At 42.6% G+C, this 24,447-nt stretch overlaps 1 protein-coding gene and 1 long non-coding RNA gene across 5 annotated transcripts in view; both read right to left on the reverse strand.

The window, feature by feature from the left end:
* Nucleotides 1-9,516: 9,516 nt before the first annotated feature.
* Nucleotides 9,517-14,311, reverse strand: LOC122455950. Its single transcript, XR_006274493.1, has 3 exons — nucleotides 14,300-14,311; nucleotides 9,744-12,461; nucleotides 9,517-9,605 (listed from the first exon to the last, which is right to left on the reverse strand). It is a non-coding gene; the product is annotated as an uncharacterized LOC122455950 (long non-coding RNA).
* Nucleotides 14,312-15,443: 1,132 nt separating this feature from the next.
* HERC2 (HECT and RLD domain containing E3 ubiquitin protein ligase 2) overlaps nucleotides 15,444-24,447 on the reverse strand; it is a 216,607-nt gene continuing 207,603 nt past the window's right edge. For all 4 annotated transcript variants that reach the window (XM_038384377.2, XM_038384283.2, XM_043493153.1 and 1 more), the window contains exons 87-93: nucleotides 23,998-24,139; nucleotides 22,839-23,033; nucleotides 22,636-22,748; nucleotides 20,033-20,223; nucleotides 17,852-17,957; nucleotides 17,086-17,298; nucleotides 15,444-16,428 (exon numbers count right to left, since the gene is read on the reverse strand). In XM_038384377.2, coding sequence (XP_038240305.1) covers nucleotides 16,156-16,428; nucleotides 17,086-17,298; nucleotides 17,852-17,957; nucleotides 20,033-20,223; nucleotides 22,636-22,748; nucleotides 22,839-23,033; nucleotides 23,998-24,139 — 1,233 coding nt within the window. In that variant the 3' untranslated portion in view covers nucleotides 15,444-16,155. The remainder of the gene's footprint in view (nucleotides 16,429-17,085; nucleotides 17,299-17,851; nucleotides 17,958-20,032; nucleotides 20,224-22,635; nucleotides 22,749-22,838; nucleotides 23,034-23,997; nucleotides 24,140-24,447) is intronic.

Genomic DNA, 24,447 nt, shown 5'->3' on the forward strand with positions numbered 1-24,447 from the left:
CAACTTCTGATGTATCACCACTGTTGCACAATTGTGATTTAAATTTAAAATTTTTTTTACAAAGTATGCCTTGTACAGTATCATTGGAAAGGTTGTGATTTGAACAAGGTTATCCTGTTTACATGTGTGTATTATCATTGTATACAAAGTTATGGATATTTGCTGGGTGTTTGTATCTCGAACATGTTGTGTTCCTAGGTAACGCCCACAGGACAGATTTATATTAAAACCAGCCAGCCCTGGTTGACAGGCCATTTGGGAAAATCAACTCTTCCAAGGGGCCCTTCCCGAGGATGCCTCGGAGAGCATGTAGACAATGGATGGCTCAGCACGGCACAGCACAGCACGTAGAACATGTGATCCCTGACTCCATGTTTGAGACAGTAACTTTCCATGCACATGGACTGGGGGATATAAATTGGAGACCGTGACATCTCCTTGCCTCTTTCCTGCTCTACATCTCTGGACTGATTTCTAACAAAGGGAAGCTATGAACACTGGACTGAGGGCCCCTAATCTTTTGGGTGAACCAGACTTATTGCAGACTGGCAGATTTAACATCACTGCTCTTATCCATCTCCGAAGTCTGAAATCAACTAATGGATATGACTCACTTTAATAATTTAATAACTCTTTTTTTTTATATTAATAAACCATTAGTTTTTAGTTAAAGGATTGGCTACCAGCATGGTTTGGGGTAAGATCTGAAGTATATTTTTACCTGGGGTGAGCATCTTTGGAACTGGTAGAACTAAGTATGTGATTTCTGGTTTTAATAATCATTTATCACAGAAGTCTGGTTTGTCTGGATGGTACATGAGGGGCTACAGGGCCTGAAGGGGAATGTCTGTGGCTTTATAACAACTAGTATAGCATTTTGGAAGCACACATTTGTTATTGGCTTGGTGAAATCTTATGATAGACTATACCTCTAGTTTGGGAACAACCCCTGTTTTCTGACAATCTGACCTGAGCTTGGCGCTCTTAGCTGTGACCCATACCAGCTAGTGTGATACTTACTGTTTAAAATAAACGTCCTATTGTGTAAATAATACTGCACAACTCCAATTTGCCAAAACTGTACAATACAATACAGTGTGTGTGCTGTACTGTATTGCACTTAAAACAAGAGGAACTAAAATTAAAAATGTCTATCCTGCGATCTTCCTCTTTCAGGAAACAGCTAATAAAGTGCAGGTTGTTCTACTGTTCAATCTTTGTTGGATCTTTATTCGTTTTACATCAATGCTTGAATAATAAGGGACTTCTATTACCCTTGGCCAAAGACTATAATAAAATGTATGTATGTCACAGCTATTACTTCTGTGATATTTAGACCATAAATTTATATGAAAAACTATCAGTCTAATCAGCCCTTCACTGAAGATTTGTCTACACCAGGAAAGAGTAAGGGTGATTCAGAGGTTTTAACTCACCAGCAGCAAATCAGACAATTTGTGTGGAACTGTAGTACTTCACTTCAGTTATGCTTGGGTTTTTTTGTTATCTCAAGTTCATGTACAGTATGTAAACTGTAGGAGACCCCTTTTGTGTGCCTGTATGTATATAAGTCAAAAGAAGCATGATGAAGTGAGCTGTAGCTCACGAAAGCTTATGCTCTAATAAATTTGTTAGTCTCCAAGGTGCCACAAGTACTCCTTTTCTTTTTGCGAATACAGACTAACACCGCTGCTACTCTGAAACCTGAGTGCTCATAGTTATCCATGAGACAAGGTGGGGGAGAGAACATCTTTTATTGGACCAATTTCTGTTGATGAAAGAGACAGCTCTCTGAAGTAATATCAAAAGCTTTTATGTGTAGCTCAACACAGTGACAAAACTGCAGATATAATTTCCCATGAAAGTTTACCATGAGTTCAGAATCGGCTTTTCCTTTCCTTCCCCCCCACCCCCTTAATATGGCTTTCCCCATTTTTTGCCATTACAACCAACCAACCTCATGTATTTGGTATAGGACTTGTCTACATGAGGGTTTAAAGGTGTAATGTTAGCGCATTATCATGCATTTTCTAACTGACAGGTTTTAAATGTCCACTAGACAAGGTAAACTGCCCCTAACCTATTCTCCTCCATAGCCTTTAACCCAAAGGCAGGCAAACTTTTTTTTGGCCTGAGGGCCACATCGGGTTTTGGAATTTGTAGGGAGGGCCAGTTAGGGGAGTCTGTGCCCCCACCCCCTATCTGCCCAACTTCCTTCTCACCCCGATGGCCCCCCCGACTCCTGCCCCATCCAACTCCTGCCCCATCCAACCCCCCCCATTCCCTGACAGCCCCCCCAGGACCCTTGCCCCATACAACTGCCCCCAGAACTCCTGCCCCTGACTGCCTCCCCACAGCCCCATCCAACCCCCCCTCCTTCCTGACTGCTCCCCCAGGACCCTTGCCCTCATTCAACACCCCCCATTCCCTGACCCCATCCACACTCCCGCCCCCTGACCACCCCGAACTCCCCTGCCCTCTATCCAACTCCAACCTTCTCCCTGCCCCCTTACCGTGCAGCACAGAGCACCAGTGGCTGGCAGCACTACAGCCGTGCTGCCCAGAGTGTTGCCTGGCACCCAGAGCATTGCGCCAGTGTAGTGTAGTAAATTGCTCTCCGTAACTGCTACCAATAGCACATTCCTACGCGGAGCAGTTTAATACACTACACTGGCAGCATGGTGCACTGAGGCAGCGGGGGAGGGGCCAGGGCGAGCATCCTGGGCCAGGAGCTCAGGGGCTGGGAAAGAGGGTCCTGCATGCCGGATGTGGCCTGCGGGCCATAGTTTGCCCACTTCCACTTTAACCCAACATGTACAAAAATGGTAAAGACACGTTGTCTATCCTCAACTTTTAGAATGCATTAGCTAGGGCAGGATAGATAACACATCTTAAATTCTAGTCAAAGCAAGGCCACAATTTCTACAGGTGACATGGACAGGAAAGAAGTATTTTTCAGAAGTCAATGCATCAACTGGCTTGTGGCTTCAGAGTTTCTAGACTTTAGTTTTTTGAATAAAAGGAAATTCTGTTGCTTAGAATAGACAATACTGTGGGAAATGATCTCATCACATTAACATGAGCAAGCCTGCTAAATGGCCCATACCCACTAATGCTGTATGCAACTACATTAGTCTTCACATAATACTTTGAAAACCTTTTATGAATTTCTGTCTAGCTTCCTGGATTCATCATATGGCATAGATGCTGAGGAGATTACACAACCAGGAGATGCTAAATGGATTATTTCATATAAAGGGAACAAAAAAACTAGTGGTCTATTCATGAAACATCTGCTTGTCTCTGCAGGCTTCTTGTTGGATTTTCTATTAATCCTTCAAGTGAGAGCTGACAGAGCAGAAGAATTCAGAGTCCCTAATAAAAAGAGATGGGCCATCCAAAAAAGCAACCTTAAAAACATAATACTGTATATTATATTAATATAAGAGAATGGGGAGAAGCAATCAAAAAAGTGCTTCAGGATTGACCACACCCAGAATAATGGCTACGACCATGTACTTTTATAAGAAGACAATTGGAAAGTCTATTGATGTTAAAGTGAGTACTGAGATTAGAACACAAAGATCACTATGCCATGTGCAGTGTATTAGGCCCATTGCTTAGGTAGTAGGGTGACCAGACATCCAGATATTATAGGGACAGTCCTGATTTTAGAAGATTTGTCCCACGTCCCAACCTTACATCAGTCAGAACACCCTTTGTCCCGATATCGTGACCGTCTGGACCACTTCCTGGGGCAGCTCTCAACGCCTGCCTGCCGGCAGGAGCACCACATTCTGCAGGGGTGGGGCTTGCAGGCACCAGGAGCAGGCAGAGAGCCCTCTGCCACCCCACCCCCCCGCCCTAACTCATGACCCTAGGAGCCAGAGGGACTTGCCTGCCAGATGCTTTCCGGGACAGGAGCCGCCCCAGGTAAGCAGCACCGGGACTCCCCACCTCACCCCCTGCAGGTTCCTCTGGCTCTTACAGTGGGGGGGCTCTGCATGCGGCCAGCCCCTGCAGACCCTGCTCCGCAGCTCCAGCAGCTCCCATTGGCGCTTTTCCCAGCCAATGGGAGCCACGGAGCTTGCGCTTGTAGAGGGTGTAGCATGTGGAGAGTCTTGGGACCCCCTTGCTGCGCTCACCCTAGGAGCCAGAGACATCCCAGCAGGGCTGGTAAGTGCAGCCAGGGAAGGGGGCAGGGTGTGATGGTGAATGTCTGGGAGGTGTGTGGAGGGTGCTGGGCAGTGGGGGAGATCTGTGTGTGTGTCAGGGCACTGGGGATCTGTGTGGGGCATTCTGTAGTTGTGGTGGTGGGGCTGTGGGGAAGGGCACTGGGAGGAAGGAAGGGAGGGAGGGGAAATCTGTATGTATTGGGAAACTAGTGAGTGGGAGGTTCTGTGCGGGGTGCTGGGCAGCTGTGGTGGGGCTGTGGGCAGGGGGGCACTGGCAGAGATGCATGTGCACAGCATTTGTGGTGGAAGGGTGGGGGGGGCTGGGCAGGGGAGCTGTGTGGCACAGCATGGGCCCCCCTCCCACCCATCGGCCCCCTCTCATGGCTCCGATCAGGACTGTGCACCTGTGTCTGTCTCTTCTTCCCCCCCGACACCACCACCTGCCCGCTCACCCAACATGTCCTGATATTTCACTCTTGCAATCTGGTCACCCTATTAGGTAGGTCATTTACTATTATATTGGACAAAAGAGTAGAATATTGCACCACACTTCAACTTAAGGTTCTGTTTATAAATGGTTAATAGAAGTTATAAGCATATTACAGAAATGAGTAGTCTCTTATAGTTATATGTGCAAAATCGAAGATGACAGATGGCTATAAGCAACCCACTAGACTCAGAGAAGTGAACCACCACTTACTAAAACATCTATTCATCATATGTTAACCTTTTATAACAGTGCAAACTTTTCCAGCCAAGCCCCCCCTTACCGGAATCTGTCTGCGATCCCCTCCATTACTGCACAGCTAAAGCTTCCTCAGCAACAGAGCTGGAGCTGGGGGTGGAGCTGGCCCAGAGATGGAGCAGGACTGGGGGTGGAGCATGATGCTCCCTCTGCCATGTGCTGGTCCGAACATTCCTCCACAGTTTGGAGACCACTGCTTTTTAACTACTTTTAAGTGGGATTTTACATTAAAACATGATCAAAAATTGTTCTAAAGAAACTGAATCCTGCATTATCATCATCATCAATGAAGAGATGGCCTAGCAAACATAGGTTTTCCCTCATCTCTAATTTCTGTGTTTAAATAGAAAACATTCTCTTTCACACAAACTCAGCTTCAAAGCATGGACAATATTAGATCTTGTGGGACAGAATACCAAGAACTAGTTTTAGTAATTTTTAGCATACTGAGTAAATCAAAGTCCGTTTCCTTGATAGAGGAACATGGTTTTGATTCACAACCATTCATAAAGTTTTGTTATGCAAAACCCTGGGCCACTGTGGAGCTTGTCCTTGGGGAATCACGTCTGCTTGACACATTACTATGGAAAAGAGCCATAAAAGACAACTTTTACAGCTCAAACATCGTTATGAAAATGACATGTTCAGTTTATGAAACATGCACATGATTTTAAGCCGGTTTAAGATGCAAGGGAAACATTTTTCATCTGGTACCAGTCTTCTGAAAAAAGTTTGTGCAAAAAGTAACCAGCAGGTGGTTATTACTTCACCACCTACACCCTTCAAATCTTAAATGCTAAACTGGATCTTCAAGCCAGAACCTGCAGGGTCAGTGAGGAGCCCAAATGAGATAGACACTGTCCAGCCACGTGAGAAAATGTAGTCCTTAAGCTAGTCTAAATTAGCATCTTCAGCATTTTGTGTGTATGTTTAACGCTCTTAGATGCTTCCTTCATCTCCAACTATCCTTCTGTTTCTTCCTATTTGTCCAGATGCCTCTCATGATCAGGCCAGATGAAGGTAATCCAGGCTCTAGGCATACCCCACCTCAGTGCCCCAACATGACCCTTCCTCTGCTTGTGGTGGTCACCACAAGGACCTCCCCCCCCCCCCGAGGGACACAAGTCTTCTGACAGCTTAATGGGGGGGACAACCACCATCACCTAGCAGAAAGCTGGGGACTCCTACTTCCCAGTCAGTGTCCCCTCTTTTCTGGTTGGCTGTGGTCAGTTCCAGAGGTGAGAACACTCAGCCCCCTCCTACCTGAGCAGAGGGTTGTGCATCAACTCCTGCCAGCACTGGCTCAGCAGAGCCATGAAAGGGAGGTGACTGGTAGGATACTTCTCCTCCAGGCTATCTGTAGACTAAGACACATGCCAGTCCATTAGTTACTCTCTAGTGACTTTTTCCAAGTCATGTCCACAACCATGAGGGCTAGAAACTTCCCCCCTTGCCACAGAAGCTTGGAATTAAATTTGAACTAAAACGAACTACTCAAACATGAGGAAAATGATTCAGAGACCACTTGTGCCAATGCAAAGAGGAACAGAGGACTGTTCTGGAGCCCAGTGTTTTATAGTAACAGGAAGAATGTTGGATCAATATGGTGATGCGCACTGGGCCCCTAGCAATGAAACTGCCTTAGAACAGCTCTGGTATGGCAAGGCACCTCCCATGTAGCCCAGAGTTGGCATCTGCAGAACCAGTTCCTAATACATGGTTTTCACAAAAGCATGAACAGCAGTTTTCAGACCTTCTGTAAGAAATGGGAGGATCGCTTCATTCCCCCGCTCCCCCCATACCAGTAACTTTTAAACTTAACAGCCCATATGCAAATTCTAGCTAAGCTTCCACCCATTCTGCTTTTTTTCAAAGCACTGCATAAAATATATGTCATTAAATACACACTAAGCATGACCATTCTGTGTCGCTACCTAGTGTAAACTAATATTGGCTCAAAGTCTTTCCTACTAATCTCCTCTGCATTCTCTAACTCACAATTTTACAAAACAAAACCTGGATTGAAGTTAATCTGGTTACAAACATACACGTTTGTATTTACAATTTCATGTCTTGCATTTTTTTTTATGCTGACCACCTTATTCCCATGCTTTTGTAGCATAACATGACAATCAACCAAGGTGAGAAGCTTTTTGACTACTCCCTTGCTTTTGTTTGTACCTTCTCCTGCTTAGTGCCTGCCATCTTCAGCCTATTTTAATGGTTGATGTAACACTTTTCTGTCACCATGAGCATCCACATCTGTGTGGATAGAACCTGTATCTCCTGAATCCCAGTCCTCTGCCTTAAACAGAAGGCCAGCTTGAATTTCTCCAATTGAATTTTCTTCGGTCAGTCATGCATGCATATAGTCATGTCAATAAAACAGACAGAGGACCCAAAATGGACTACTTCTTGGAATTAAGTACCAAGAGAGTTAACATTAACAAGGTTCTGCACCACACAACCAATTTTAAACCTTTGAATTCAGACATGGAAAGCAAAGCCCAGTGAGTATTGTGGCAAATTGCCAGCACTACTATGATGGGTCCCGCGCTTTTTCTTCTTGTGGGGGAGTGTGTGGGGGTGGTTCAGGGCGCCGTTTCTTGCCCCTGATCTGGGGTATCAACTGTCCCACTAGTATCCCAGAGAAGGGGAGTGGAAAGGGAGGGACCCGGGCCAGCCCTCTACTCCGGGTCCCAGCCCAGGGGCCCTAGGGATAGCGGCAAACCACTCGAACTAGTGATTCCTTCCCCTGGGCTGCTTCCCTCTCCATTCCTTCAGTTTGTGGGGCTTCCTGCTCTCTCTCTGCCTGGGCCAGGTTTCTCCCAACCCCTTGTGTCTGTGGAGTCCCTCTGCTCTGCACAAGCCAGGTTTCCCTTTATCTAGGGTCTTAGTCTTCTGGCTGGCTACAGCACTTCTCCAAACTCTCTTCTGCTTCCCTCCAAACTGCTCTGTGCTCCAACACCAAACCACTCTGCTTCAACTCCTCCAACTGTCTGATTGAAGCAGGGGGGTTTTTATCAGGTGACTGGCTTCAGGTGCTCTAATTAATCTATAGCAACCTCTCTTCCTTCTACAGGCAATAAGGCTGTCATCATCCTGGGGCTTACGTATCTCCCCTCTATCACTCTCCTGCTGCCCTCTGGCCATGCTGTATCATAGAATATCAGGGTTGGAAGGGACCTCAGGAGGTCATCTAGTCCAACCCCCTGCTCAAAGCAGGACCAATCCCCAACTAAATCATCCCCACCAGGGCTTTGTCAAGCCTGACCTTAAAAATTTCTAAGGAAGGAGATTCCACCACCACCCTAGGTATCACAATATACTGCTTTAGAATCTTATACTGGACTTACACTTGCCCCTCTTATGAAATTTATCATAGTTTCATTTCTTACCACCTGCAGGACATCCCTCCCTAAATGTGTGTCAGATACAGAATTAAAGCCTGTTGATAATGCTCACAGAACAGAATGAATAGACTAAATATATTAATTTAATCTGAAACATTTCAGTTTCCTTCCTCAGACCCTTAGAAGTGACAGCTTTTTAGGAAGTGCTTCCTATTGAGCAACCTTAAAATACCTCAAGGAAATTAGAAACTTGGGTGGCATATTTTAAAGCCGAGGGATCACACATTATCTAAGAACAAAAGTAAAAAACGGTGAGGTCTTAACACTTAAATAGGTTTGTGTTTAGCTAAAGGAGCATCTTGTTTTTCTTCTTAATGGTTAAGCCATCTAAAAACCAGATGACAAAAGGAATAGACTTTTTACACTGTTTACACGTGACCATGTGTCAGTTTAACAGTCAATTACTTGCAAAACAAGTGGCCTTTTCAAGAGAAAAAAAATCAGTAGTTTCTAACAAAAGGGTCTTTGATCTCAAGAGCTTATTCATTACATACATCATTAACCCAATTCTGTGGACCGTTCTACATAATAACTAGAATTAAAGCTGTTGGAAGATATTTATCTTAAAATCTTGATATTTCAATAATACCTGTTATGTCTGTAGTGTGGGAAGAAAAAATGACCATTGTAAAAACAAAACACAAAAAAAATACTTCTGAGGACCCAAAAGAAAGTATGTAAAATGATTGCACCACTTGGATTACTGGAGTAGAGGGCTAGCTATCATCATGTATGATAGTATGCCACACATGCCACAATGTCGCACATCACATGCTGTATCTTCCCTGTACTTTTTTACTTTTTTAGGTGACTTGGGAAGTGCATCTTCTGGGCTGTAAATTTTCTTGGCTCAAGAAAAAAAATCAGCCATATTTCTAGTCCTCTGGACTGAGAAAGCTGAGAAAGTTGTCATGGCAACTGCTCCTACAAAACAAGGAGAATTTCCACTGCCAAGTCTAGTTTTATTTCTTATAACTATCTAAAGCATCAAATAAATCCCTAAGCAAATCTAGCAATGGGGACCAGCTGTAAGGGGAGGTGTATAGTCCCTCTATCCCTCACTTACAGAAGCACCAGTGGCCTTTAATGTCACTGACATCTTCCCTGCCCAAAAAGAAAAGGAGTACTTGTGGCACCTTAGAGACTAACAAATTTATTTGAGCATAAGCTTTCATGAGCTACAGCTCTCTTCATTAAGCAGGGCAGGCATGGGGACCAGCAGCAAGGGACTGATCCCATCCACAAACTTTCACTCCTCTGCTGGCTGAGCCACTATCCTCTACTTGAAAAGAAAAGGAGTACTTGTGGCACCTTAGAGACTAACAAATTTAAATTTGTTAGTCTCTAAGGTGCCACAAGTACTCCTTTTCTTTTTGAGAATACAGACTAACACGGCTGCTACTCTGAAACCTATCCTCTACTTGGTACTTCACCTGGGGATTTGCAGCAACCTCATTAAAATGTCCTATGTCTTCTCAGCAATGACCACTTAATTAGAACATCAATCTTCACCTCAATCATCTTAACTAACTGATCTGCTCCTAATTAATTGCCTGATTGATTAATGCCTATTTGATCTGCTTAACTGGGTCCTCAGCTAAATAATTACTTTGCTGTCCCCCCACCTGGCTTCTGCTCTGACATGCATGTGTTCACTACAGAGTTAGTGTATCCTGGTAATAAAATATTGGTGATTTAATCTTGATCTAAGTTTACCCTTAACTGGTTGTTTTAGGAAATATTGTTGCTATTTTACCATATCTATAGCTGATCTATTTTCCTACTTAAAGAGACATAAGACCAAATCCTGCAATTCACTGTTTGCTGGAGAACAGCTGTACCTGCATGTAGCCATATTGATTTCTGTGGTGTACAGAGATTTCCCCATGGACAAAACATTTCAGGGTCTTAATGTTTGTGTGAAGTGCTCTAAATTCCTCAGGCATAAGGTGCTATGCAAGACAGGTCTAACCCACAAACTTACATTGGTATAACTGTGTCACACAGGGGTGTGAAAAATCCACAACTCCTGAGTGATGTAGTTATAACAACCTATCCCCCAGTGTAGACAGCGCTAGTCCGTGGACAGATAATCCACCTCTGTAAGCGGCAGTACAACTACACCAACAGGAGAAGCTCTCCCATTGGCTTAGTAGCATCTTCACTTGAGTGCTTTAGTCTGCACTGCTGTACATATAGACAGAACCTGAATGTTTCATCTTATTCTTCTACTTGCCTTAAGGGACTTGGGACTGACTTGTGCTTTAAGCCTTGTCTATACTAGAGTTTTCCCTCCATTGCTAACATCGATTCACCTCAACCAGCAGTGACAATGATGGAAGTACCTGCATAAACAAAGTGTTGGTTATCACTAGTATTTTACCACGATGGTGTTTAGACTTGCTCTGAAACAATTTATGACAGTGCTTAACATCCTAGTGGCAGCCTAAAGCCCTGCCTACACTAACACACCCACCATTGCTACCACAGGTGGAGCAGCACCAGCATTTACAATTGGCAGAACAGAAACTTCCTTACCTGGTAATTCCGTTTCTGCTAGAAACATCTCCCACAATTCTGCTATGTGTGGGCTGTGCTCTTCCTATCTGCAGCTTCGGGAGGTGGTTCAAAGCTGCAGTGTGGCTTGTGTATACCATGCCCATTCCCACTCTTCTCCCACTTGCCAACAAGTCAGTCATTCCAAAGCTGGGTGAAAAACTCAAGAGAAAAAGTATAACTAACATTAATGTCCAATTCATTAACCACATATGCCAGGTCAACTCCCTGCAGGGTAAATACACCAAATAAAATATTGACTCTTGACAGAAAGCCATCTTGGGTGAGTAAAATTGTGGGAGATACTGTTAGCAGAAAGGAAATCATCAAATACGAAATTTTCCATTCTGCAGTCCAGTGTCACCAAGGAACAGGAATAATAAGGAACAAGAAAAGGCAAACTGAAAGAAAGACAGACTCCCCACCGCATTGAGAATTGTCCAAAAGGCAAGGTCATTACAGGACCACCACCGGAGACGGCTTCTGTGGAGGACAGAAAATCCACTTTGTAGTGTTTGATAAAGGTGTTAACCCATGACAACGTGGGTGCTCTGCATATCTCTACGGTGGAAGTACATGCTCATTTGGCCCTTGGGGTAGCCATGGATCTCACGAACTGTGCCCTGATTTCTTCTGGAACAGGAGTGCCAGACACTTTGTAAGGCCTCAATAATGCACAATCTGACCCATCTAGTCTGGAGACTCTGAGCTCTTAACATTTTGAGTGAAAGGAGACACACAGAACACCTTACCTCTGCATGGATTCTGTGAGGGTGAGAGATTTTTCAGTGCTCTTCTGACATCTAAAGTGTGCCACAGCTTCTCAATCAGGTGCTGTGGCTTTAGGGAGAAGGAAGGATAATCTCTTCCAAGATAGGGAAAAAAGAACCCAGGGGAGAAAAGACTCTGGTGTTTTCAGTATCACCTTGTCCTCATGGAACATATAATAGGATTCCTATACAGATAGCTCTGAAACATGACTACCAGATATGATGGCAACCAGAAAACAGGTTTTGATGGAGATATACAAGGCTGATATAGAGAGGCTCAAAAGGGTGAGTGGTTAGGGTCTTCGACACCTGCAGTATGTCCCATTTAGGAAAGACTGGTCTAACCACTGGTCTGGCCAGGCTGACTGCTCTGAGAAATCTGACTACCTGGGGATTTTGTTCCAGAGAGAGAGAGAACTCTTCTAATGGCTGATACCTGTTGTGCTATGGTGTGGGGCTGAGAACCTTAATCCATCTATTCTTAGAAAAATTCAAAGGTAGATCTAGTTCCAGAATCTCTTGGATTAGCATTGCTCTCCTGGCACCAAAGGCTAAACTTGGTCCCGATGGAACAGGCTTTTATCCTGGAGACTCTCCTGGACACGAGCAAAGTCCTGATGACCTCAGAAGACAGGTTTTCAATAACCAGGCTTCTCAACTGAAGACTATTTGGGTGGAGAAGAGTGCTTTGGAAAGCTGTTGGGTGATAGCTGTAATGGTGAATTCAGTTTCAGCTCTATCAGATGGCAGAACCATAGCCTCCTTGGCCTATACAGAGTTATCACAACCAACTTTGCTTGTTCTGGATATTTTTGTACTTTCTGGGCTTTTCTGACTTTTTGGCACACTTCGCAGGTGTGGCTGCCTGAGCATGGCCAGAATGTGGTCTCTTGGGACTTGCTTTACATGGAGCCAAGTCCCTCTAGAGAACTCTTCCTTCCCTCCCTCCCTCCCCCCCCGGTCTCTCTCTCATCCGAGTCTCACTCTCCTGTGGATGGGATCTGATCCAGACTGGGAAAGTAGGGGGTGCTATTTAGGAACCCAGCATCTCTCCCCATCTAAGACCCAACTTAGGCCTTGTGGTGGGGACCAGTATCCCAGTACGGTTATCTTTGTGGTCCTGTTTTACACCAGGATTTACCCCCCTGGGCAGGCTGGATAAAGTCCTCCTTGTCCTTAGAGTCTCCATCTGTTCTGATCTGTCTCTTGGTTGGTTTCTCTGTAGTGAAGTTATGCCTACTTGGGTGGGTAGGGGACTCAACACGCCTGTAACTCAGAGCTCTATGCCCTACTAGAGTTAGGGGTGGCTGGCTCACTAGGAGCAGGCTGGGCATCATTTGCCTTCTGCTGAGCCTGAGAAGGTGCTCTGTATGCAAAGCAGCTTTCTGGACTTTGCCTGATGCTTGTGCAGTTGCTCTGCCATGCCTGTGATGGGGCAGAGGAGCCCAGTGAGGAGGAACTGCAGCAGTGGCTTTAGGTGGTTGTGACACTGCACTGCTCAGACGCTGGACTAGGATGTGGCAAGGAAGCACGAAGCAAAAAGTTCAAACTGCCTGAAAAATGCCCAAAGCAATGAAGTCAAAAGAAAGAATGGGAGCCAAGCGAACCACCTCTGTCTGTTGCTGCAGAGGCAGAAGCTCTGTCAACGAGTGGGAGAACAGGACATAGGCAATGCAGCTTTGGCTCGTCTATGGAAGCTGCATAGAGGAGGAGAGAAGCCCATGTGTAGCAGAACTGTAGGAGATACAGCAACTACTCACTTAACGTTGTAGTTATTTTCCTGAAAAATGCGACTAAGTGAAACGAAGTTAAGCGAAACCGATTTCCCCATAAGAATTAATGTAAATAGGAGGGGTTAGGTTCCAGGGAAATTTTTTTTTTGCCAGACAAAAGGCATTATATACATTTTAAACAATTTTAAACAAGCAATTTAATACTCCAATCATCATTGCTGACTATGAAGCTTGGTTGAGGTGGTGGAGTCAGAGAATGGAAGAGGGTGGATTGTCCGGCTGCTCCTCTTGCTGAACTTTCTGAACTGGAAAAAAACACATTGAGATTGTTGTTTTGCTTTCCTTTTTTTTTTCTTGGTAAATTTCTTTATAGTAAGTCATTTAGATGACCAACTCCCCTAATCACTTTGGAGCTGCATTCCCTGTCAGGATCGTCATCATTCAACCCTCAGCCCGCCCATTCCACCCCTTTCCCAAGCCCCCACCCTTGACCTGCCTCCTCTTCTCCCCCTCTACTTTGCACGCTGCATCCTCGCTTCTCTCCCTTCCCTTCTGAACGCAGCAAACCAGCTAATTGCCACAGGCAGGAGGCAGTGGAGGGAAGGGGGAGGCACGCCGAGTCCTCGCTCCTCCCCCCTCCCTGGGGCAATCAGCTGGCTTGCAGCGTTTAAGAGGCGGGGGGGAGGAATGAGGACTCAGCATGCAGGCTCCCCCTCCTTCCCCCCACTGCCTCCTGCCTGGGGCAATCAGCGGGTCTGCGGTGTTCAGGAGGGAGGAGAGGGGAGGGAGGGGGAGCCTGTGCGCCGAATCCTTGCTCCTCCCCACTCCCTCCTAAATGCCACAAGCCAGCTGATTGCCACGGGCAGGAGGCGGAAGGTGCTGATCTGTGGGGTCTGCCGGCAGGCACAGGGAAGGGGGGGGGCTTAGGGAGGCTGCCAGCTGTGGAGAAAGCACACAGCCAAACAATGCAAGAGTGGAGCATTGAACAACTTTAAATGAGCATGTTCCCTAACTGATCAGCAACATAACAATGAAACATTAACAGGGACAACTTTAAGTGAGGTGTTACTGTACTGGTGTGACAGAATTATGTTACCAATCTGCCTGAGGCATCAGGTGATCAGGCTGAGGCCACAGGATCACTAGGGGAGGAGATGAAGAAGCACACCAAGTGACTAAGTTTTGAAGTTTTATTAATAAAACAACAGCAGTGAGTGCTGGGAACGCTCCCACATCACTCAGAGGAAGAAAGAAAGCATTAGTGCCACAGCCCTAACCCACTTTCATACTCACACACGCATGACCCAGGGCTGGCCAAGCCTGGGTGTAATGTAAGAAGAAGAGGGGGGAAGGGTAGATGAGAGTTCTGTCCTGTGCACAGGCCATCTAATGTCCGCTGTTGATCTCCGATTTGCTTTAGCTCTCAGGAGAGTTAAGTCCTGGGGTCTTTTGGGGGCGTCTCGTTCAGGGACCTCTCTCCCCCATGCTCTTTGTACCAGTCCAAATCAGCCTTCCGTGGCTTCCTCAGCATTCCCAAAATACACCGGCTTCAGAGACGTAAAAGCTATTGTTTTCCCACTCGCTGGCCTTCACTGTCTCACTAGTTTTCGCAGCCCCTGCGGTTCTGTTCAGCTGAATCCTTTCTCACGACTGGTTGGGGTTGGAATCCAGGCAGCGGAGATTTGGTTGTGTGCTGTGGCCTTTGGCTGGAGTCAGCGTCTTGTCTTCAGACCTAGCTGGAGTGTCGAGTTAACCCATTCCCTTCTCCTTTCCTCCCTCTACGGCCTCTCGTAACCTGCAAAGGAATCTTTCACTCCACACTCACACCTTTCACCCTTCCCCAAATGCCTTGCGATGCCTGCCACAGCGCTAGCAACATACAATGCTGGTCTGCCTCCCCAGGGGACCCCCTGAGGGAGGGGGCCAATGGCTTGTGACACTGGGCTGCAGAAAAAGAACTTAGCATAGATACAGCCTTAAAGATTTAAACCATTTTACAGTTCTTTTCTACGTACTCTCTATACATTACTATAAAAAGTCATACTAAAGTCTTTGTGACAGAAGTTTTATTTCGAGGGAAATTATAATTTTTGCATATACATGGCACAATTATATACAATACACTTTCCATGACAAGAATTATGATGCTGTTCACAGAAAGGTATTGATTTGAGATACATAATGCATAAGCTAAAATATACAAACAAGGGGAGGAGGTGAACCTAATGACCTTTTTCATTTAATTACCTATAGATGTATTTCAAGGAATACTGATAATTTAATGTTCAAAAAGTTTTTTAATAAACAAACTTCTAGTAAAGTTAATTGAAATATTTATAATACTATCAGCTGTTGCACAGTATTTCCAATATACAATCAAGAAGTTACACATAACAACACTTATTATGAAAAAAATCTATTGCACCCACAATTTAAAGGTTTCACTGCTTTTTCTGGATGCTGCACTACCATATGTATATAAACATTTACAACACTTTAGTAAACACAAAGCTTCTAAATGTAGTGCAGTCTTATGGGAGACACTCTCAACTCTTAAAATAAATGTTAAATGCCCACATACCGTGCCATTTATTCTAAGCAGATGTCTTAAGTTATACTCCATTATTCCTACTGTGAGTAACAAACGTTCAGAAGATTAGTATTCCTCTGATTATACATATTCTGTACTCCTTTGCTCAGATGCCACTAGTGGCGTTTCATGCCTCAGTGCTTGTGACATATTTGTCTCTTATGTTATTTGCTTCAATGTCCTGTTAAATAATCCTGTGTAGAGTCTGAAGCAAAAGAATCTGCATCTTCATTGTCGGAATCATCGCTACTGTCATCAGCAGCTGGCTCTCCTGTCAGTGCTATCCGGGCATAATCATCAGTGTCTATGGACTTGCAGAAATGAATGGCATATTTCAGTTTTTCCTCCAATACCTGCTTACAAGAATACCTGGGCAGTTTCAGCAGAAAGAAGCATGTATAGGATTCAGGAAGGAAATGGTCTGGAGGATTGTATTTATCCAAAACCTGTCAGACAACAGGCACAAGCCATTAGTTTTATTGTTCAGCAACACAGAGATAACATACTAAAATAAGACTAGGATTAAAAAAAGTAATTTAAAAAAAAAATCACACATTTACCCTGATGTTAAGAAGACTTTTAAAAATAATGACCAAGTCAAACACATCTTCTTCATACAAAATCAAAAACGTGGTTCTATATAGTATGAGGCTCTTAGAAATGAATAGTATATACTAAAGAACAAGCTAGATAAAAAACTATTCACTATGTAACTGGTAAAATATAAAAAATGCCCTAGCGCTAAAAACATAGCTTCAGTGTATTAAGTTGAAACATTTAATAAGATAATGTGTCTCAAGTGAATACTACCAAAATCAGGGGTGACTACTACTGAGGGAAACTCACCAACAGAAGCAAAATGGGCTGGAGGAGGGTATCTCAAAAATATATAAATAAATAAATTGCCCATCACAGGAACTAGCCAGAATTGGACCAAGGACAATATTTAAATGAAAGTTTGTTGCTTAGTTATGCATTTTGCATCTTCTACTGCTCTATAAACTCTAAAGTGAACTTGATATTAAGCTTGTTTAGTGAAATTAGCACATTTTCCTGTCTGCCACGACTCCTTCATTACCAACCTGCAGGTTTCTTGACCTTACCTGAATAACAAAGTCCCGGCCTCTGAAGTCTGCAATAGTTCTAGGTAGCCTTGTCCTGCCCCATACAAAACGTAAGAAAAGAGATCGTTCTGTATTGGAGAAGGATTCCATCACCTCCCAGAACCACTGTATCAAGGAGGCGGTAGGTTCAATTCCCTTATATGTTGCTACAGACTTCAGAAGGTGAAGTGGGATATCTGGGCTTCCACATACCTGAAATTAAAACACGAAGATAAGGAAAAAGAACTGATCAGAAATCGGTCAAAAGCAATTTGTTCCCTTCTTTCCATCAAAATGTTTAATCAGCTTTTTCAATGACAAAATGAACATTCCAAACATCTACTAGTTATGGTCAATTAACTCCTTCAAACAGTGAGGCTTAGCATCAGGGACAATGACTAAATTTAACACTTTACAACTTTGAAGTGCTGTACAAAATTGAATTAGCCCTCAACAGCTCTTTCAATGATCTCTTTCCAAGTCAAATGTCAGATTTCAGCAGTTCCTGGTTCTTAGCTCCACACTTAATCTATTACATCAGACCGCCCAACTGCATTAAAAGTAATGCTTGTGAAAGTATGATAGGACAACTATATAAATATTTGCTACTCCTCTCCTTCACCTACAAATTACATGCAATCTACTATAATTAGACTGCATATTTTTACTAGAGCTAAAACATGAGAATTGGATCAGTAAGACTCAAGTAAATGGCCTAATTTTACATCATCAATCCAGCAGAAGTAGCAAATGTGAAAACCTATACCATTGTTTCCAATTCATATCCCGTAAAGAGGGAAAGAAGAGGAACAGGAACAACCCGGGCCATCCCTTCCCGAACTGCTGCAACTTGTTCATCAAATTCATGAAGCCTGCAGAAAGACATTTCAGCGGAAATAAGTTTCAGTGAATGCTTATCATGATCATTCGAGCATTGTGCATTAAAATTAAGCATTGCATTGTGAATTAAAATTACAGTCCAAAAATAATTTCTTAATTATGCCAATTTGTTGCCTCATTTACACTAATCAATAAGCATTTGCGACAACAACATTTTCATATCCTGGGATATCCAGTTAGGCTCCTAAATACAAATATAGCTATTTAATTAAAAGTGGCCTCAGTTTAAGAAGTCCAGAGCACCTCCAGCTCCACTGACTTCAGGATTCTGGCTGCTCAGTGCTGCTGAAGATTAGAGCACTTATTTATGTGTCTGCATATGCATTCAGGAGCCTAACTAGGCACTCAAAGGTAGAAATTGGGCCTTAGTTTTTAAAAGAAGACTAGAATTTGCTTAATGTTTTCTAGACAGGAAAGAATTTCACCATTTTTGGAATCCCTTTTAGCTGCACATGAAGTATGAAAGCATGTGGGAATGCCAGTTGTAAAATGACTAAGCTGTCTTCACATTAAAAAAGCTTAGTTAAACTTTCTCTGTTCTTGTTAAAGATTTTTCTTTTATGCTCTTGTCCAATTTAGGAGGTTCAAAATTTGGTGAACTTGGATGTAATTACTGTCAGATTAACAACTAAAATGAAAGTTGTGCAAGTTATCCTATATTAAAGGATTACACTATATTAAAAACTAGTTGCTAATGCTCCATCTTTAATATGATTTTATGTTCAAAATCCCATGCAATCTCCAGCAAAATGGACCTAACTTTTGCAAAACTTTGCTAAAAGCCCCGTGTACGTATATAATGAAATGACCATTTCTTCCCCAAAGAGTTGACAATCTAATTATATGGAGGAACAGATGAGCACAAAGATGAGGGTGGAGCAGAAGATAACAGTCAAGGCTGTTTTTACTCAAAGTGGGGAGAGTGATGCAGTATTCCTATTCCTGGCAAACTCTGGCTGTCAGAAAAGCCCTTTGTGAGCCATGGGTAAGCAAGGTAAATCAGACCATCCCCCAAGTCCGGGGCCACAAAGCCACCTTTCCAACCCACACTCTTATCTTGACCTAAGCACATCTCAGCCAAATTGGAGTATATCTGCCTGACGTGTGATGGTTAGATGGCATTAGGCAAGGATTGAAAAGTGAGGATAAAATTTTTATTAAAGCTAATGTTAAAATGATATAATACATAGGTTAAGAAAAGAGTGTCTGTACATCTGGGTATAGTGCTTAAATTATTCAAAAGTACAAAGATTTGTTTAAAAGTAATACAATATATATAGTACATAATCAGCAACAACCAAAATAAGATTAAATATATTTAATGATATAGTTTAGATATTAGCATCCAAATATTCAGATACATCACTCATGAAAAATTACACAGAGAATTGGTTGTAGAAAGCAAATATAGGAATGAGTGTAGATTGTCCCTCAGTGACTAAGAATTTAGATAGGTTGTCTCTTAGAAGATACGTTTCAAAATTACATTTTAAAACAATTAAAGTCTCAAGTCAATTGCCAGAGGCAAAACTTGCTGTTTCAATTTTGCATCTAAAACAGGATAGAAAACCAAGGGAAAGATTGGAGTCCAGATGTAGAAGGCTCTTGTAGTCCTGCTCCACATTAAAAAGGACACTAATGACAGTCTCCATTAATTGGAAATTCTGAGAGGACTTTAAGGATAAGCCCAAGTAGAACACATTACAGCAAGCCAGGCTAGAGATGACAGACATGGACAATTATTGTGAAGCCCATGTCAGAGGAGGCTGGATCAACCTCTGGGCAAGCCAAGATGACAAGAGACAGTTTTGGCCACCACTGTGAGCTTGAAATAATCCCCTCTTATTTTCTCAAGAATATGCCTGACCTAATGATTCCATTTTTTCCTTCTCAAAGGATATTGATTTACACCATAATGACAGGGAAAAGATTGGCTAATACTGTACACGTAGCCAGAGCACTACATTGCATAGCATTGCGTAAAAGCAACGCTTCTATAGTTCCCACAGTTTCTTTAAATCTAAACTAGTGAAGTTATTCAACAAACCTGTAGTTTATTGCCAGTCTCACATATTCAGCTCTATTATCCAGTGTAATATGGGTATATTTGGAACTCAATTGAATGTCTTGACCACTTGCATTTGGAACTGTGAAGGGAAGGCTCATGGCTTCGAACTCTTCAGAAGTAGCTTCGTTGTCTCGAATGTACATAAGCCCAGGAATAAAATCTTTATCGACCTTTCAAAGGAAAACAAATCCATGAGCTAAAACTGAAGTTATTCATTCTTCACCTCTGTGTACTTTTCATATGGCACAGGAATGTTTTTCACAATAGGACAAAGGGGACTAGTCACACAAACTACCCCGAATTAATAATTGACATGAAGACAGTCATCCAACTGGCTTTTTAAGTAACAGAGTAGCACAGTATTCTGCATGAAACTTCATTGGTTTCTGTGGTCCAGGTGACCCCTCCCCCCTGCAACAGAAAGGGAAAGGAAAACGTATCTGCCAAGAAACCAGATCACCACTGAGACTGGATTTAGAGGTGCCTCACATGGACTATTCCCTTATTCTCAAAAGAACATTGCAACACCTCACAGGAGTCCTGCTTGACAAGAACACGGATCAATACGTTAAATGAATTCTCAGAGTAGTAAACATCAAACAACCTGACACAGATAAGAAAAAGGAGAATACATTCCAGAAGCAACAATAAACAATATGCACAAAGCAGGGCCAGTATTGTCACAGTTCAGGGCTCGCTGCAGCATTGATCCCTCCTATCTCTGAGTGCAACTCTTCCAGATGTCAGGCCTGCACTTTACTTCACTTCTGAGAGTGGGAGAACTATGGGATTCCCAATTCTGCCCCAGGGAAGTGAAGTGAAGTACCCTGTGTAAACCATGATTCCTTAGCAGGCCTGACTGGGTTCGAGACCTGCAATACTTTCCTGTTACCAGTATGAAAACAGTGATCCAAAACAACCCTTTCAGAACAAATCTCAACCTCAGGAATAAATCATAACAAAAGCTAAGGGATAGTAACAGAAACTGTCTACATGTGTAACTGTCTAACCTAAAATTTAGGCAGGCATGTCTTATGCCAGGTACCCCAACCTCAGCATGAGAAGAACAGTCTGCAACTCCTGCAGTTCCACTGCATGCGTCTCCCCACTACACCTTCAAGCTCAGGGGCTCAGGTTTTTTAATCTGCTCTAAAGTTCTTTGTTTCAGTTTTCCATCTTGAAAGCTCCCCTGCGGTTACCTGCTGGAATCTTTCCCCAATACAGCCAGCCAGCCAGTTAACCACCTGCATTGTCCTTCTAAGGATTGGTAACCAAAGGGCTACCGTTCCTGATGCAATTAACTCCTTGTAACCATACAGCAAACATAAAAACAATCAGGCAAACAGAGAACATCTAACATTCATACAATATTACAGGCATCTTAAAAGCATATCAGTGAAAGAAAAAAAATCATTTTTAACAGTAAAAAACTGACTCAAGAGACAGGTAAGAACCTGGGAAAACATATGAATGATGTGTTGTGAAGTTAAGCACTGCTGTGAGCTGTGATAATATGGCCCTTACAAAACTTCTCTGCTGACTGCAGCTGGAAAGGAACTGCTCTTGTAACAAAGATCCTAATAAAAGTGCCTAGCTCTTATATAGTGCTATTTGTCTGTAGATCTCATGGTGCTTTACAAAAGAGGTCAGCATCATTATCCTCATGTTACAGATGGGAAAACAGACACAGAAACATGACGCAACTTGCCCAAGGTCACCCAGCAAGCCAATGGCAGAGCTTGAAATGTCTCCTGACTCTGAGTCCAGTCCAGCATTCTGTTGACTGGGCCACTGCCTCTCATAAGAGCATCTCTAGAATCTTAAATGTTCAAAGCAGTGGAGGTTCCTGCCTGGTCTCCTAGATACACAAACTCAAGAGCAGAAATATACAGAAGTGTACCTCTGGAGATTATCTTTTACTATAAGAGTAGCAAATACAATTAAATGGCATAAGAGACCATCCCTTACACCACACCACTTCGTGTCTTAGAGTCCACCCCAAATAATTCAGGAGCGGTGTGTGTAAAATTTCGATCCATCTTTACTAGAAAGTCCCCTTTAAGCAACCAGTTTCTCATTTGCCTTTGGGATAGCTTTTGACAGGTTTCACTGTGTTCTGTAATTCAAACAATTAGTTTAACTCTTTTCATAAGACTTCAATTTATTTAAATTTCTAACTTTAAGGACAAAACAGAGCTTTACACTGGCTCAAAGATAAAAAGGTTAGTCAAAATGCAACAACAATCTACAGCTCTCTCTCACTTTCTGTAAATTAGGCCTAGTCAACACTTTAAAATTAAGGACATGAAGATACATCACGAAGGAGTATAAAAAAAATTCATACCTCTGAACAACATGGCTATTGACGAACTAACCCCCAGGAGTAAACACAGCCAGATCGGCAGAAAAATGCTTCTGTCAATGTAGCAACTATAGTTCAGAAAAAATCCCTTATGACAACGTATATACTGCATCTATACGGCAGATACACATTGGGATAGCTACAGCACCATAGCTGTGCTGGAACAATCCCCATAAGGTAGACATGTCCTTAGATCTATGATCAAAAACTGCATATTTACCTCACTGAGATCAGCAATTGTTAGGTTCATCCCTGCCAACTGTTTCCATACTGGTTCTGCCAGATTGAGGCTTAGAGGGCTGCCAGTTCTGATAGCAATGCCCAGCAGCACACCTGGATATGTAAAAAATATTTTTTAAATACTACACACTTCACATGGTCAAAGATTTGGTAAAATTATTACAGTGCTGCTAAAAAATTTACCCAGGAAACGAAACATGTTCATATGTAAGAGAGACTTGGCAGCAGGGTTTAACAGGAAGCAATCTCTATTTGCTCCAGATTCATCTCTTCCATTCGGGGTTACAATGAGGAGAGGGGTAAGCCCATTCTGGAGCTCTTCACACATTTCTGCTATTGATTCACTGTAACCTCCACCACAGTCATCCACAGACTCGCCTTGTGAAAACAAAAGTCGGTTTAAACATGCAGATCATTTCAAGAATGTTTCCAAATGCGGTCCTGAATTAAATGTATTAATATTTCTCCTTTGTGATGTATTAATAGAAAAATTGTATGTAAAAGCTACATTCTCATATTGATAAAATAATGTAATGCATTTTAAATTTTGGTTCTATAATATAGTTTCCTCCTTGACAGACATTATTTTATAACCTTGTATAAGCATTACCATAAACAGCCAGACATTTTAAAACATTTGCAAAGTTAACATTTAAGAACTACAAAAAGAAACAAAACAAATTACCACGCTTAATCAACAGGACCTTGATTAAGAGTGCAGTTTCAATTAATCCTATTTAAGTTATATTATTGTATTTTTAAGCTCCTTGTTAAACTGTATTCTCTCATAAAGGTACCAGATATTATTACTGTGCTACCATTCGGCAAAATAAGGAAGCAGGAGGATGGCAGGAAAAATAAAAGATTTGGTGAACATAAGGTTCTTAGGGAATATTTTAAAACACTAGTCTTTAACTTTGATACAGTTCTAAAAATGTCAATATAGCCATAGATTGGAAGTTTATTAGCAACATCCTAATCTAGTTTACTTTTTACCATTAAAGTAAAATGCAAATTGTGAGTTTAGTGAAAATTAACTAGCTAGGTTCAATTTCAGACTTACATTTGGGTTAGAAATCTGCATTTTTGAGAATATTTGATTTTTAAAACTCGTCTTTGGAATTTAAGATTACAATGATGGAAATATTTCTACTGATACTAGGTTTAACAAAACCTAAACACAGGGCCTGAATTTCTTTGAAAATGGCCTTTGCACTGCTGAACATTTTAAGCATTTTCTCCCCCCCACCGCGCTCTACTAGAATACCACTCCCTACCTCCAAAAAAGGAATAAAAGAATATGGTTATGGGGAAGTAGGGTTGACAAAAAAGTAATTCTTACCAACAAACTTTACTTTCCAAACACGATGAGGTAGGAGAAGACTGTCTGGACTGAAGGAACTCATTTTAGCACACATTTGACCAAACACTGACTTTGTACCATCAGGACCAGCCAATCCACCTTTACTTCTAGAACGCTTTACCTAACAAGTGAACAAGTGCACATTATAATGTGGCTGTACCACACTGTTATATTAGACCATAGCCATGTTTATTGAATATTGCTGACATGCTTAGCACTGTACTCACACAAGACGCTGTACCTATGCCAAGGAATTTACACAGGCTATATTTGATATATACACTACTGGTCCAAAGTTCAATTTCAAATGGTCCATGGTTTTTTAGAGATGCAATCTCCCCTTCCTGCCAGGCTCTTACTACCATACATTCTCTTCCAACTGCCCCACCCTCCCCCAGGCACAAGTAGACAGAATCAGTTTAAATTTCC

Source organism: Dermochelys coriacea, chromosome 1 (genome assembly GCF_009764565.3).
Source record: "Dermochelys coriacea isolate rDerCor1 chromosome 1, rDerCor1.pri.v4, whole genome shotgun sequence".
Classification (NCBI taxonomy): Eukaryota; Metazoa; Chordata; order Testudines; family Dermochelyidae; genus Dermochelys; species Dermochelys coriacea.